The following is a 15205-nucleotide window of genomic DNA, read 5'->3' on the forward strand; positions in this document are numbered from 1 at the left end:
CATCTATATGTGTGGAGGTCCAGGTAGTAGCGGTGGTAGACCACAGGATTCAGATATGTATCTGTTTGTAAGAGGTGCCACTCCATCGTTGCCATCTACTTAGCAAGGAGCGTACCGGAGGGAAATGGGCCCTTCCCAATTTATAGTGTTTGGTGATCTCACTAAAGAATACAAAATCTTATCTCCTTTTCAACATGGTTTCCATCAGGGCATGCCTACAGTAACCTAACTTATCGAATGGGTCCATGACGTCTCCTCAAGGATCGATCATCAAAAACAATCTCATTCTGCTGGATTTTTCTAAAGCTTTTGATAGTGTGTAACATAACAAACTTATCCTGAAACTTCAATTCACCCTGAGCAAGAAACAAATTCCTGAGGGGATCACTAACTTCCTTACAGACAGATTGCAATTCATAGAATTCAATCAAGTGAAATTTTTAGCCACACCGGTGACTTCTGGTGTACCGCTAGGTAGTGTGTTGGTGCTGGTATTAGTCTTACTTTTGGTGAATGATCTGCCTTCATCTGTTAATGCCAGATGCAGATCGTTTGCAGACGACTGCATTCTGTACAAAGAAATCTATTCACATGATGATCACACCCCCTTAAATACCACCATAAAGGAAGTTTCAGTGTGGTGCAGTGATTGGCAAACGCACATCAATGAAAAAAAAAGTGCACTCTGTTATCCATAACTTGAAAAAAGCCATTCATTCAACTTTAATTATACCATTAATTCAACTACCCTGTCTAAAGTTAAGGAGCATAAATACCTAGGTGTCATATTGTCACAAGACTTACGATATGATTCTCATATTCAATACATCATATCATCTGCACTAAAAAGAGCGCTTTTCCTAAAACGACGATTACAGCTAGCATAACCAGACATTCTGGATGTTACTGGCCTATAATACACTTATCAGACCGATCCTGGAATAAGCAAACGCTGCTTGGTTTCCGTACACAAAAAAACTAACGAACATGCTTGAAGGAGTTCAAAGAAAAGCGCATAGGGTCATTTTTAACAAATTTAGCCGAACAGATTCACCCCAAGAACTGCTTAAGGAGGCTGGATTACTAACCGCAAAAAAAAAAAAAAAAAAAAAAAAAAAAACGGGTGAAACTGGCATGCCTAAAAGTAATGTACCAACTATTACACAACCATGTAGATATAGACAAATCTGTGTTGTGTGAAGTGTGCGAAACAGTGCAGAGGTGAAAGAATAGAAAGAACAGGACAACAGATTGGTTGTGCGGTGGCAAATTCAGTTCTGAATGGAAGACGATGATGTCGAGGAGTGTCAAGCACGCAAGGTGCAACAAGACAAAACAAAAAAGGAAAATGATCCAATCGAGAAAGTGCACGGAGCTCCCGGAAGCCAATCAGGAGAAGACAAATCGGCCAGAGTGGCAGAAAAACGAGGCAAGCTGGCGGAAGAGGGGGAGAGTTTGAGGAGGCCACGCAAGGGTGAAGATAGGCCACCAGACCGGGAGTTGAAGACGGGTTGTCGGGTTCTGAACCCCAGCCTCCAGGGCTTCACCCGACCAGGGCCTCCTGCTATCCTGTTCCCAAGTGTCGCTACCCTTCCCAAGCAAGGCTGCCAAAATACTGTACTCTACTCAAGAGCGGCGAACTTCTGCGCCCACAGGCAGAGTGCGAGCAGTCAGGCTATGGACCCGAGTGTGCACACAACTGCCTGGCCGAGACAACGCCCTTATCTGCCCGTGAAACCAAGCCACTTGCATTCCCTTCTTCAAGCCGGAGCTGCCACGCTCTGGAGTGTTCGATAACGTGACTCACTAGGCTATTCTATACGATCTGAAGTCCGTTGGAGTTGGTGGTCATATGTACCGCGAGATCTCAGAATACGTCACTGATCAGTCAGTCTACATGTCCACAAAAGAAAGTGACACAGCTCCGCACACAGAGCACCGAGGAGTAGCCCAGGGTGGTATTTTAAGCCCGACCTTATTCTACATCTCTCTTATTGGACTGGAGAAGTGCATTCCCATGTTGGTTGAAATCTCGCTATAAGCAGATGGCATCCGTATATGGAGCTGTGCTCGCAACAGACGTGTCCTATGAGCAAGACTGCAAGAGCTATCAGTTCTATTGAAAATTTTCTATTTGCAGGAGGTCTAATGATGTCACCAGAAAAGTCTGCCGCCATTGCTTTCACTAAGCGTGATGCCTCGCGCTACACGTTAAAGGTTGCACACTCTCCCATTCGGTACGTGTCAAGTCAGAAGTTTCTGGGTGTGACAATCAACAGACTAATGACGTGAACACCCCATATTCGAATACTAAATAAAAAAATTGGGTCATACGCGAAGATCTTCTGTATGCTATCAAGCAATACTGGAAGCTGCTCCATAAACTTTCTGCTACGCATGTATACAGCTCTCTGTGAAGGTCTCCAATGGTACAGCCTTCCTGCGCTACAGGGCATTTCCCAAACCGACATAAGAACACTCACATGTGCACAAGCAAAAGTCCTGACGGTGTGCCTCGGCCTATTGAAAAACACATGAAGTGTAGGAACCTTTGCAGAAAGCAGACACATATCAGTTCCAGTGCTTCTGCAGCAGGAGTTTCATCGAGTACATATGTGCTTTGCCGCCAGGGTGCCGGGTCATCCGCTCCAGGCAGTGGTTTTATGGTGCAGAGCTTGCTCCTACTGAATTATCAAAGCCCTTCTATGCCGACGGAACCACCACGGAAAATTTCTTCGTGGTTCATTGTCACTTTTGTGCCTAGGTTAAAGAGCAAAAGAAATACTCCTGGTCCAGCACTGACATATTGACACGTGTTTATCTTCATCGAGTGACTACGTTTCACCACCTAACCAATGTTATCGCACAGTGCAGGTCACGCCTGCATGTAATGGAAGTTTCTCGAATGTTATCGATGGTTCTATCTGTTGTCTGTGTTCACCGAACCTTGTATAATCTGATTTCATGTATGCGCGACGCGAATGGTGTAGGACATTCTGGAAGATACGCGGGCACCAGCGATTGCTCTGGAACCTTTGATGACTGATGTATAAAAGCCAACACGCTTGACCTACTGATCAAATTTTTGCCAATCGCTGACTGTGTTCGCCACTGTCATCGTTGTTTGAGTGTAGCTTGTATTTGAGGGCACAAGTTCGCCCAATAAAATGCTAGCTTCGTCATTCCCAGTTTTGCTGCTTTCTTCACCGTCACTACTATGGGACAATATTTTGCTCTAGAGCATGTTAACACCAGCTACAGGGTTCCCATCATATTTACATTGGTGACTCCGTTACACCCAGATCATGTGGCAATGGTGTGTAAATTCCGTCTGCGAGTGTTACCATCTCTGCCCCTCTCAGTCACCGCACTTCATCTACAATCACTGAACTAGCCGCATTGCGGGCAGCTTTCATTTACATCATAGAGCAGACAGCTGAGTCTTGGGTCATCTTCACCGACTCAAGAGTGGCCTGGAAGTCCCTGAAGTCGCCACGCATGCAGGAAGAACTCATGATGGACATCAGACGCCCATGCAATGAAGCTTGCGAACTGCATCACAGCATTGTGCTGCAGTGGTTACCAACCCACTGTGGAATACAAGGCAACGTACAGGCTGACCATGCTGCCAAAGCTGGACATGACACTTCAAGAGAAATGGTCCAGATACCTTTGTTGAGAAAAGACACGGGGACACTGGTATCTGCACTCGCTTGGCATCTCCAGCGATTCCTCTAGACAGATTCCAGCTACCAGTACAGACCCCTATATGAAATAGATCCATTGTGCAACTTTTACATGCCGTGAGGCCTCAACAGACAAGACTAAGCATGCCTTCACCACATAAGACCCAATGTGGCCTACACAAACTACCTCATGTGTGAGATTCAACTCACAGACACACCAATGTGCTCTGAATGTAACGTCCCTGAAAACCTGCGACATGTTCTATACGACCGCTACCGCTATGCGTAAGAGAGAGAGTCACTCAAGGCATCACTGCACCTTCAACAGGACTCAAACTTGGCACTACAGCACATTCTCAGCCCAGGGGAAAGTACCACTTGTGCGTTATGTGCCACGAAGGCACTGCTGACGTTCTTGGGGGGCCATGGACCTTAACGAAACTTTGTAACTCTATAGTGTATCTCTCTCTCTCTGTCTGTGTGTGCATGTATGTGTGTGAGATTGTACATACTGTAAAGTGTTTATCATTGTATATATCATAATCCTCACCCAGCACCTGGAGTAGCATGTCAGGTGAAAAGCCAGGCTAGCATCTCCAGCATACCATTAAATCTTGTTTCTCTCTCTCACTCTCACGCTCTGGTTGTTGGCTCATTGGTCAACTATACCGACACTGTGGTGAGACCGACACCACTTCCTTCGCCGCCTCGTCTCCGCCCCTCTGCATCAAACTGTTGCGTGCACGCTCACACTCATAATCTGCCCTTAACTCTAGTGCTGTGGCTACTGTTATAGCTCTTACTGTATTTTGTTTCTGGTTATAAGTTTTCATTAAATGGTTATTCTATGTGCTTCTACCTTTGTATGTTACATTAAAAGTTTTGTGTGTGTTTCGGAAAAAAGATGGCTTTGTCCTCAATTGAGTTCTCGGAGGCACCGCCTCAGGGAACCATCTGCAACAATTAAAGAACCTGCATCACAAAGTCCAGTTATATTGAGCGATCCATGGCAAGAACTACCCACCAGAAACACAGCCATACAGCCATACCCTTGCTTCTTACAAATTCCACACAGAGGCTCCCAAATTCTCATTCTATTTTTCCACTGGCGATCAAAGAATTGAATAACCTGACCCCCTCGATTACCAGTAGCATATCTTTAGCCAATATCTCTAAACTAATTGAAAGTAATTCGCTAGCCTTACAATTTTAAAACAGCGTTATGTCTTTGCCTTTGTTCTCATATAGGTCAAGTGCCAACGTCATTCTGTCTGTGCAATTTACTTTTGTAGAGTTTGTTGTATGCCTTACAGCCGTAAATTGGGTAACTTTTGGCTGTATAATGTTTTACTTTTTGCCTTGTACTAAATCCCTGTCTCTTTTTGCCCTCCAGTTAAATCCCTATTAGGACTGACAGTATGTATAAACAAATAAAATAAATAAGTAAAAGACACAATGAGCAGAGTAGGAACACAAGCCAATAATTTGCTTCTCCAACCTTGCCATTGTGTTCCTAGGTGGAGATAAATCAGTGTGCACTCCACTGCAGAGTGACTGCTGTGTATGGAACGAGTAACACATACCATACGAAGTGACAGTTAATGAAGGTAGAGAAAGCACAGAGGAAGTTAATTGTTATGTTGACTTGAAATGTAGAAATAATAAGGTAAAGGAAAACGAAAGAAGACAAAAAAGATAATTTGCCACAGGTGGGGACTGAACCCATATCTGCACATTACATGTGCTGCGCTCTACCTCTTAAGCTACCACAGCACCATCCCTCATTCTTTGGCGTTTGTGCACAAGATTAGCTCTCAGAGTGTTAGTGTTGCTCACAGTGAAGGTTGTGACTGCAGGTGTGACAAAGCATGTGATCACAGAAGTCTGCAGCTGGCCAATAAACCTTCATATACTACCTCATGGCATGACAACTGCCAATTTCTAGGCTCTCCCTATACAATGAGCAGGAAGAATACAGGTAACCAGGGAGTTCGGTTTTTATTAGTGACAATCATGACTTTGTATAATTGTCACTGACATAAATCCAGCCCCTTGGTTTGTTCTTTCAATTCTTCTTGTACAAGGATTTAACTGTCAGTACTGCGGTAACCTTTCATGCGTTGCCTGCACAAGGCAAGCACTCATGCATGTCAGCTGTCTCGCACTGTACTACACCTGGAAGTGGGCCTAGTCTTGTGCTCGAAAACATTCAATGTCATGGCAATCAATATTTCCTTGGCCAATCAGCAGGCCAATGAATTAGTAGAACCAACCAAAATGACTCGGATTGACCACTCATTCACGAAGGTGCTATCTATTGCTTTAACAAGCAAGGAAATGCATTTTCTCAGCTCCATGTGTGCAGATGACAACTGATGTTCTGTGCACAAACTCCAACACAGATGCAGTTCATGCCTTCTATTAGTTTCATTCTTCATTTCACTTTCTGGTACTGTATCTTGTATATAAATAGCGTGCATTTCGATATAAAAGTTATTTGGAAGTTGGCACATTTGTTTTTCCCATGCCTTCCACGCCCGTGCTTACAAAGAAGCTGACTAATCCTCTGATGTAACTTAATGGTTACATAAAATGTGATCGGTCTCAAGACTTGTTTTCTTCGTTATTGCGATGCCATCACTCTAACTGCTTTACATCGCTCAGTTCGTCTACAGGAAAACGTGGTGAAACATCTGCTGCTTATGCTGACCAGCATGAGATGGCTGTTAGCAATATATAGCTTCCTGGCCTTGTATAAGAGTGTCTTCAATGCCAGGTGTGAGACCGAGCTAGTTGGTATTCCATGATGATGTAACCAGCGCAAAGGTGGACAAAGAACAAAAGAAAAAGTGACAATGACAAGCGCTGACTTCCAACTCGCGTTTATTAAAGAAAAGCACTATATAACCTCGCGCACGTGATCACAACCATATATAATTGTGCAAGTTAACATGAACACCACAAATCTACAAGAGCACGCCAAGACCTAAGGCAGTCTCCCATGTGCAGACCCTAATAAGCGAATTCTTTATTAGTCAACGCTATGGAAGGTTTACTGATACAGTTGCCTCCTGCAATAGCCGTTGCCACAATGATAAGTCTTGCATTTTCATGCGGCATTTCTTGCTAGTATTAGTGCCTTCTCAAAAAGTGAACGACATTTGCATTGAGAGCAATGTATTTTGAGGAAAGCCTCTCTCCCTTTTTGCACTTTGCGATTATGCTCCTGCAACCTCACATTTAGGCATTTTTCTTTCTGTGCTACTTAAGGCTGCCCTCAGGAATGAGGTATGCTATACACCACTCTTTTTGAGCAGTCGACGAAATAATTTCTGTGCGTGATGTTGCATGAGTTCGACTGTCCGCTGACACGGCTGGTTCTAGCACATAACTGAGATAACTTGTGGGGTGCAGAAAAGATGACTGAAACTCCCGCCCTTTGGCCTATCATCTTGAGTTTGTGTGAAATAGTGTGTATGTACGGAATGACTGCTATATTCCTGCAAACGGTTGCTTGTGTATCAGGACGGGTATCACAATATTGCAACTTCTTGTGCAGCGTCTCTGAAACGGAAACAAAAGTTTGGAGGGCGCTTAAGCTTTGCCTTTAAGAGTGGAACGGGATAGCGTTCCAAGACCCCTTCCTGCTTTTGATGCTTCCCGGCAACTGCAGCTTATGTAACCGTAACATTTACCGGTAGACAGTGGCTGCAAACGCTATGTACAAAGGCGAGCTTTCTGGTAGAAATGTGGCCTTTTGCGAGGGTCAATCTCCTGCTATTGTTTTGCACTTTTAATATTTCAGTCTGAGAAGTGATAACATAAAGGATGCACTGTCGGTGTTTTTTTCCATTACTGTACATTTGTTTGTGGGCTGCCGTTCTCAATATTCAGAGGAATAACTTTGTAAAGAATGAAAGACAAGGTATGAGCAGCTTTAGTGGTAGAGAAGTGGTTGGGTATGCATGGTTCAGAATCTGGTTCGAAATTACTTCTGCCGAGGCGACGTCCGACACTGGACACCGACGTGGGACGCCAACGCCAGATTTTATGCAACACAGGCTCCTTAACGCTCCCGCGTTAATAGACAGTTTTAGAATAGCGTACGCTATACCATTACGTACGCTATAAAATAGCGGGTCATCACTGTGCATGCGCAGAATGCTAAAGGACCCATAGCGTATGCAAGCTATTTCTCAGATTTAGTGTTAGCGCCCTAGCGTGGTTTGCGGAGCTTGTGTGAAACATGGCGGTGGTCCCGGCTGCCCGCTTCGAATTGAATTTGACGTTGCTTTTGTAAAATGCACTTAATTCGTAGCAAATGATTGTGTAAACCGCTTTCGCTTAGTCAAAGGCCACTTTGACAACAGAGTATTATGGATAACCTTGTGGTGTTTTCGAGATTGCTTCTCGTTTCGAATGCGTCGAAGCCCAACGTAAGAAACATTCGAGATGTCAGTGCCACCTATCGCTACAGTCGGGAAATAGCCGCAACGACGGCATATGGCCTCTGAGATCCGAAGATCTTGCCAGCCAACTAAAGCTATAAAAAATGCGCGTTGCTTAGCATACAGCGTACACTATAAGTTGCATACCCTAAACTAAAGCTGTCTAATAAGGCAACAGAGATAGCTAGCAGCCTTCAGTCAAGCAACCTGCGAGCTGAAGCTCTCTTGTATTGAGTGGTGACAGGATTTCAGCAAAGCGTTTTTAAAACAAGCCTGAATGCGCTTGGCTAATTTACTGTGGGCTGACACAAAAGGCAACAGAGGCATTTTAGCGCGAGGCTCATACTTCCAGCAGACATGTTCGCCTAAAAAGGACAACCTCAAATCAAGAAACTTGATGGCACAGTTCTCAGGACGTTTGTGTGTCAGAGTGAGCAGTTCCAGGCATTCTCTAAACAGTGCCAATGCCTGCTGGAGGGAGGATTCAAAGCCAGCTGGAAGTATGAGCCTCACGCTAAGAAACCTCGGTTGCCTTTCATGTCAGCCCACAGTAAATTAGTCAAGCGCAGCATTGTTCAGGCTAGTTTTAAAAACGCTTTGCTGAAATCCTGTCACCACTCAATACAAGAGAGCTTCAGCTCATAGGTTGCTCAACTGAAGGCTGCTAGCTATCCCCGTTGCGTTATTGTTTCTGCTTCAGAGACACTGCGTAAGAAGTCGCAATTTCGTGATACCCATCCTGATACACGAGCAACCGTTCACAGGAATATAGCGGTCATCCCATACATACACACTCTCTCGTACAAGCTCGAGAAGATAGGCCAAAGGGCGAAAGTTTTAGTCAGCTTTTCTGCACCCCACAAACTATCTCAGTTATGTACTAGAACCAGCCCTGTCAGCAGACAATTGAACTTATGCAGCATCATGCACAGAAAGGATTTCGTGGAGTGCTCAAGAGGAGTAGTGTATAGCACACCTCTTTCCTGCAGGCAGCCTTACATGGGACAGACGGGAAGGTGCCTAAATGTGAGGTTGCAGGAGCATAATCAGAAAGTGAAAAAAGAAAGAGAGGGTTTTCTCGAAATACATCGCTCTCAATGCAAATGTCGTTCATTTTTTGACCAGACAGTAATACTAGCAAGAAATGCGCATGAAAACACAATACTTATCTTTGAGGCAGCGGCTATTGCAGGAGGCAACTGCATCAGTAAACCTTCCAGAGCGTTGACTGATAAAGAATTCGCTTACTTAGGGTCGGCATGCGGAGGGCTGCCTTAGGCCTTGGCGCACTCTTGTTCATGTGTGGTGTTCATGTTAACTTGCACAATTATATGTGATAGTGATTCCGTGTGCGTGGTTATATATTCATGGTTCTTTTTTTTAATAAATGCCGGCGAAAGTCAGCACTTGTCCCTGTCACTTTTTCTTTTGTGCTGTGTCTACATACGCGCTGGTTACATCATCTTCAATGCCATCTTTCCAGAACAACTTCACACGGGTGCGTGTACAGTTAGCATGAAAAGTGTATAGACAACAGGATCTGAGAGAAAGCTGAATATTTCCATAGCCTAGACACACAGCCTGGTATATTCAGATTTCCAGCCTGTTCTAAAATATGTGAATAACAGTTTTCTTTAACATGCTGTTCATTAATGTTCATGAATTTGTTAACAACATACTGAATAACAAACATTTTTATTGGTTGCAATCACAAACTGCTTGGAAATTCGATGTCATCAAGATTCTGCAGTTTGTAAGCTTCTGACACTGGCTGTAGAAGCATCAAAATGTGTATGACACTGCTCTTAAATCTCATCACTATTCTTGCAACTGTTAGAAGCTTGTTAACTGCATAACCTCTGTCAATGTGACGAGAAGCGATTCATACTGGCAGCAGAGGCAAGAAAGCAAATATATTGGTCGCTCTGTAAGCTCCACAAGAAGCTTAATCAATGCTCTTGTGTGGTGTATCCCCACACACTAGTTCAAGAAAGCAAAAATCAAAGAGTGTGGTCTGGTGTTGCCACTGCTACGCATAGCATATATATATTATTGTTTTTTACAAATAAGAGTCCCAGGATATTTCCTGCCTCTTTTGCAATATATGTCAGCTAAATTTAGCAGCTGAGACACAAGACCTGTGACTGTATGAGTGCATTTTTTCTTGGTGTTCAAACACCCGAGGGACGTGTTTCTCATAGTTTACATCTCGCAATAACTACGCTGCTTTCTCAGCGAAATCATAAGCCTGAGAGCAGGATCAGAACTTTTCATGGGAGTACGGGCTCATGCCACCAGGCAGGATAAAAAAAATCCACAAGCACAGTAGCGCTATGGCTGCTAGTGCACTTTGTGATACAATTCCTGAGATAATGTGGATGGTCAATTAAGATACACTACAAAACTATTTCATTTATTTTAAACCCCTGCAAACTCCTGAGCCCTGAAATTTGCCTTCACATTTATTTCTAAGAACAGAACAAAGAAAAGTGTGGCTGTTATGGAAGTCGACAAGGCACATTTTATACAGAAATTTTATTCAAGCTTTGCGTTTCCACAGTGGAGACTTGAAACTTTCATGCTCATCAGTGCAAAATGCATTACCATTTACTGCTGGTGCTGTACATACGATACGATGTAGAGCAATGACTAAGCTATATATTGAAATTTCCCCAAATTGTCCATAAATAATGAAGAACAAGGTTCAAAATTGAGAAGTGATATTGTTTAAACACAGAGCATGGGAAAAATGTCTCCAAGTTGAGAGAACAAAGCTAGAAATGAGGCCACTGGCTTACCTCTGCATACGACATGCACTCTGTCTGATGTAGCAGACACGCACGGTGTCTCTTGCGCAGTACCTCAAATGCGGAGAGTTTGACTACCCTGAGCAAATAGCATGAGCAGGTGGTTCATGCTCTCGTAGTGTGCACATCACTGATGATCTTGAATAAGCCAGAAAGCCTGCCTACTGTGTTTGTATACTGTTGTATACAGGCTGACCTTACAGGGCTTCAACTTATCATGTGGTATACAAAGCCCATTGTTATGATGTACTGTTATGAGTGGATTGCACTGGTTTCTTGTCTTTCACATATGACATGAAATTCAAAGCAAAGGATCCCTCCTCATTCTATGAGCTAGGTAAGCAGATGTAAATTTAAGTCATATGGCTGGTCCTGTAGAGTTTAACAAATGGCTTCAGTTCTGAAACTTCTGGTGTGCCATGCAGCCTATGTGCCAAGCAGCCTTGAATGATGCTGCATTTAACCACATCTGAAAAAAATCCCATTTATTACTTTCAAGGTGTCAAACCTGAACATCGTCGTCGTCATCATCGTCGTCATCCTCGTCCTCATCTGCTCCATCTCCAGCATCGCCATTCTTGTCAGCCTCGGAACTTGGGCCTTTTGCTTCCCCGTCGACCTCCACGGGGTCTGTGGCTGGACCCTCAGACTGCTGGCCCTGCTCGTCCTCGCAGCTAAGCTCTCCGGCTTCTCTGTCATCCTTAAAGGCAATAAGTAAGGACACATTATGGCTCTAAAGCTTTCTTTCTCCAGCAAATGATACTGCCCCTGGAGCCTAAACAATCTCACAGAAACACGGAGATTTAAAAGGCCTCTCTGCTGAGGCTCCACTAGGTACACCAGTCAACAAATCCATTGTTGTGCCCATAACACACTGCATGATGTAGAGCATCGACGTAAAGATTCAACGATGTGACTAAAGCACAGAGATTTCAGCAATCTACAGCTCAGGGAACCCTGACAGCTCTCAAAATACACTGAGGCACTGCCAAATCATGTTACCGCCTTCTCATGCAATATCAGTCATGGCTGCACTCAAACTCTCATACTAAACACTCCTAATCTTTTCTGCGGTTAAAAAAAAAAAGTATGTTGCAAAGGAAAAAAAAACATGTATATCATGAATTTGCTTTTTAAACAGGCAGTCATGTGTGCGCACCTGTGACATAATCAGGGCCGATTGCGGTACAACTACCAGCCAGTTGCAATACTCAACTCTTAATTTTTTTGAAGAGTCATGGCTGCAAATGCCAGTTAAAAGGCATATGTTCTGGTGAAAGTAAACACGCTGTCTTCTTTACTTCTCAATCAAATTCGTAACATACAAAAAGGAAAGATGAAGTGTAAAAACTTTATTTGGGTGCTTATGGAACTCATGCTACATCTTTCAGAAGGCTTTGATTCTCCAGAACTTCGTTTGGGAGCACCTACTAAACTATTATCCAGGCGATTGTTGATGCTCTTTTCTTCTTGCCCAGATGACTCGTTACTGATATTGGAACAAAGATTGATCGATGGACTATAGAAGGATGTCTAATGAAATGCAATGTGGTAATACTGGTATTATTGTGCTGCGTACTACTGCCATTACTAGGTGCTAAAGTCCTACCCTGATCACAGTAGTTCAGAAACTGGCATACACCACCAACATTCTACAACAGCAAACTGAAGTTGCGCCAGCTTGTAGCATGACCAAACAATTCTGGTGTTTACTATGTGCTAACTGCTATTTCATCTATTTACCTACATATGTAATATATACTGCAGTCCGAGGAACAAGCAGGTGGTCATAAAAATATGAAAGAACACAGTGCAAACAACAATGTAAAGACATGAAAAAGAAGAAAAAAAAATCTATGATCCAAGAAACAAGGACATCTTGGCACGAAGTTACATACATCAATATAGAGAAAAAGAGTTCCATAAAACCCTTTCACATCATCATTCATTACAACACTTTCCGGCAAGGCATTTCATTGCAGGATAGTATGGGGGGAAAACAAGCGCAGTGCGAGAAAAATGTGCTGCTATTTTAACATTACGAGCGTGCCTTGCTGGTTGTGATAAATGGGGGCGTAAGTATGAGTACAGACTATTGTTAAACCGATTAGAACTAATAAAAAGAAAAATTTCAGTGTATCAATGGCACTCCTCTTATGCAGCCACAAAATGTGTTGTTAGTCATGAGCTGGGTCGGTGAATAGGAGTTAAAGATGAAACAAACTTCGGCTTCCTTTGCATCATTTCAAATTTGTAAATTGTTCTTAAGTACAGATCACAAGCTATGCTTGCATATTCTAACTGGGGCCTCGCAAGTGTATTGACCCTTTCAGACGCTGTACAACAACATAGTGCATCAACAGAAAAAAAAAAACGAAAGTAATGATATGTAAAATGTGTCACATACGTCTTGAAACACTTAGAACTGTGCTGCAATTTTGAATAGTACGTAGAAAATGTTTTAGCAATATGAGTGGGAAGGTAGATGGTTGGGTCCTTTTACTCCAGGTCAGTGTGTTGTATGTAGTGGGCTCACTTCTTTCAATGTTATTCACAATGTCATGCACCAGGCATAATTTTCAATTGGTTGTGTAAGTGCTTTTAAAAACACTAAATAGTTTATCTTTTTGTATTTGGTATTGCTGTAGCGAGTTTTCGCATGGAGTCTACATTCTGTAAACATTACAATACTCACTAAACAGTTGAAAATTGTTAAACTTTTCTGCAGCTGTACATTTTCTATGATTCTGAAGATGCAATAAATGGGGTGAAAGCAAGTTTTTCAATCAAGGGGATAAAGTGGTGTTTGAAACGTTTAAGCAAACTGCATGTAACTATGTAAACTGTATTATGTATTAAGTTGAGGAATCGAATAGGTGAACGTCTGAACCCCCGTCGCAGTGGCTATGGCTGTCTGCTGTTGTGCATGAGGTCGCATGTTCAAGTTCTGGCATCATCATTCCCATGGGTGGGGGGAATGTAAAAAAAGCAAAGCCTTTGTACTTAGATTTAGGTGAATATTAAGGAATGCAAGGTAGCCTAAATTAATAAGCAGCCCCTCATTAAGGAGTCTGGAATAGTCTGTGTGTTGCCTTGAGACGTTAAAAAACTCAATATGATTTTGAATTGCTTAAAGTGAAACACAGCTCCAATAACAAGAAAAACGGTGAATTATCGATGGCATTCCAAAGAAAAACAGGGGTTATGAGAGGCACAACCATATGGGGCTTCGAATCGATTTTGACCAGCTGGGGCTCTTTGCCATGCGCCAAAAAAAAAAAAAAAGAAAGAATCGATACACGAGATGTTTCGCATTCCATCCCTGTCGGAATGCGGTTGCCACGGTCAGGGATCGAGCCCGAGACCTTGCGCCCAGCAGCAGAACGCAAACAGCGAACCACAGATTACGGTGCCACACTGAAAGACACGTAATACAAGTAAGGTTCACACTAGTCCCGACCACAATGTTGCTCCTGTAGCGAGCTGGAAGCATAGTCCGTTCGATGCGCATTGTTCCTGATCGTAACTGGAAGTAAGAAGCGTCATCGATGACACCTTTTCGTGATGCGAGCTGCTCAGAGCTCCTATTTGTTTTCGGAAATGGACGACAGAAATCTGGATAGTTTCGGCCGTGTTCAACACATTGCGAGTCACACAAGAGCATACCTCCTGCACATTGCTTTGCATTTCCATGCAAAGAAAAACGCTGCGTAGTGGTGCAGCACGCTACTACTTCGTAAATACTTATTCTGGCCTACAACGTTGCAGCCACGCATACTTAGCAAGCCGCTTAACTTACAGCTAGCCAATCTTTTTTTTGAAGCACTGAAGCTTTCCTTACTTCCAACTCAAACCAGTTGCGTTCATTTGCAGCTTCAAGAGATGTCTCATATAAGCACACTGCGACCACCGTACTGGCATCTTTCAGCACGTGCCATCTGATTCAGATCATAGTTCGAAAAAACTGCCAGCCGAAATCTTTTTTTGTGCTGCGCTTTTGCTAAACGCGCAGCCTAGTGCTAGCCGGCCCATGCGCGGTCGTGGCACACAAGTTGGATGACGGAAGCTAAAGGTTTTCCGTACCTGTTGCGATTCATCTTTATTTTGCAAAAGTGCTGACTCATCCACCTGTAACTTCGAATCACTGCTTCTTTCATTCGATGCACCAGCGTCCGTTTTGTCGTTATCACCATACAACCAAGCATCATCGTCTTCTGCGGCAGACGCCATTTTGCTCAAACAAGGAGTATCGGATTGGATGTGG

General features: G+C 43.4%; 1 protein-coding gene across 2 annotated transcripts in view; it reads right to left on the reverse strand.

Annotated features, from left to right (window-relative positions):
* The window catches only part of Fip1 (Factor interacting with poly(A) polymerase 1), a 31613-nt gene extending 16419 nt beyond the window's left edge, over positions 1–15194 (reverse strand). For both annotated transcript variants that reach the window (XM_075690267.1, XM_075690266.1), the window contains exons 1-2: positions 15025–15194; positions 11450–11641 (exon numbers count right to left, since the gene is read on the reverse strand). In XM_075690267.1, the coding sequence (XP_075546382.1) occupies positions 11450–11641; positions 15025–15171 (339 nt within the window). In that variant the 5' untranslated portion in view covers positions 15172–15194. The remainder of the gene's footprint in view (positions 1–11449; positions 11642–15024) is intronic.
* Positions 15195–15205: the final 11 nt, after the last annotated feature.

The sequence above is a fragment of the Dermacentor variabilis genome, chromosome 4, assembly GCF_050947875.1.
Source record: "Dermacentor variabilis isolate Ectoservices chromosome 4, ASM5094787v1, whole genome shotgun sequence".
NCBI lineage: Eukaryota > Metazoa > Arthropoda > Arachnida > Ixodida > Ixodidae > Dermacentor > Dermacentor variabilis.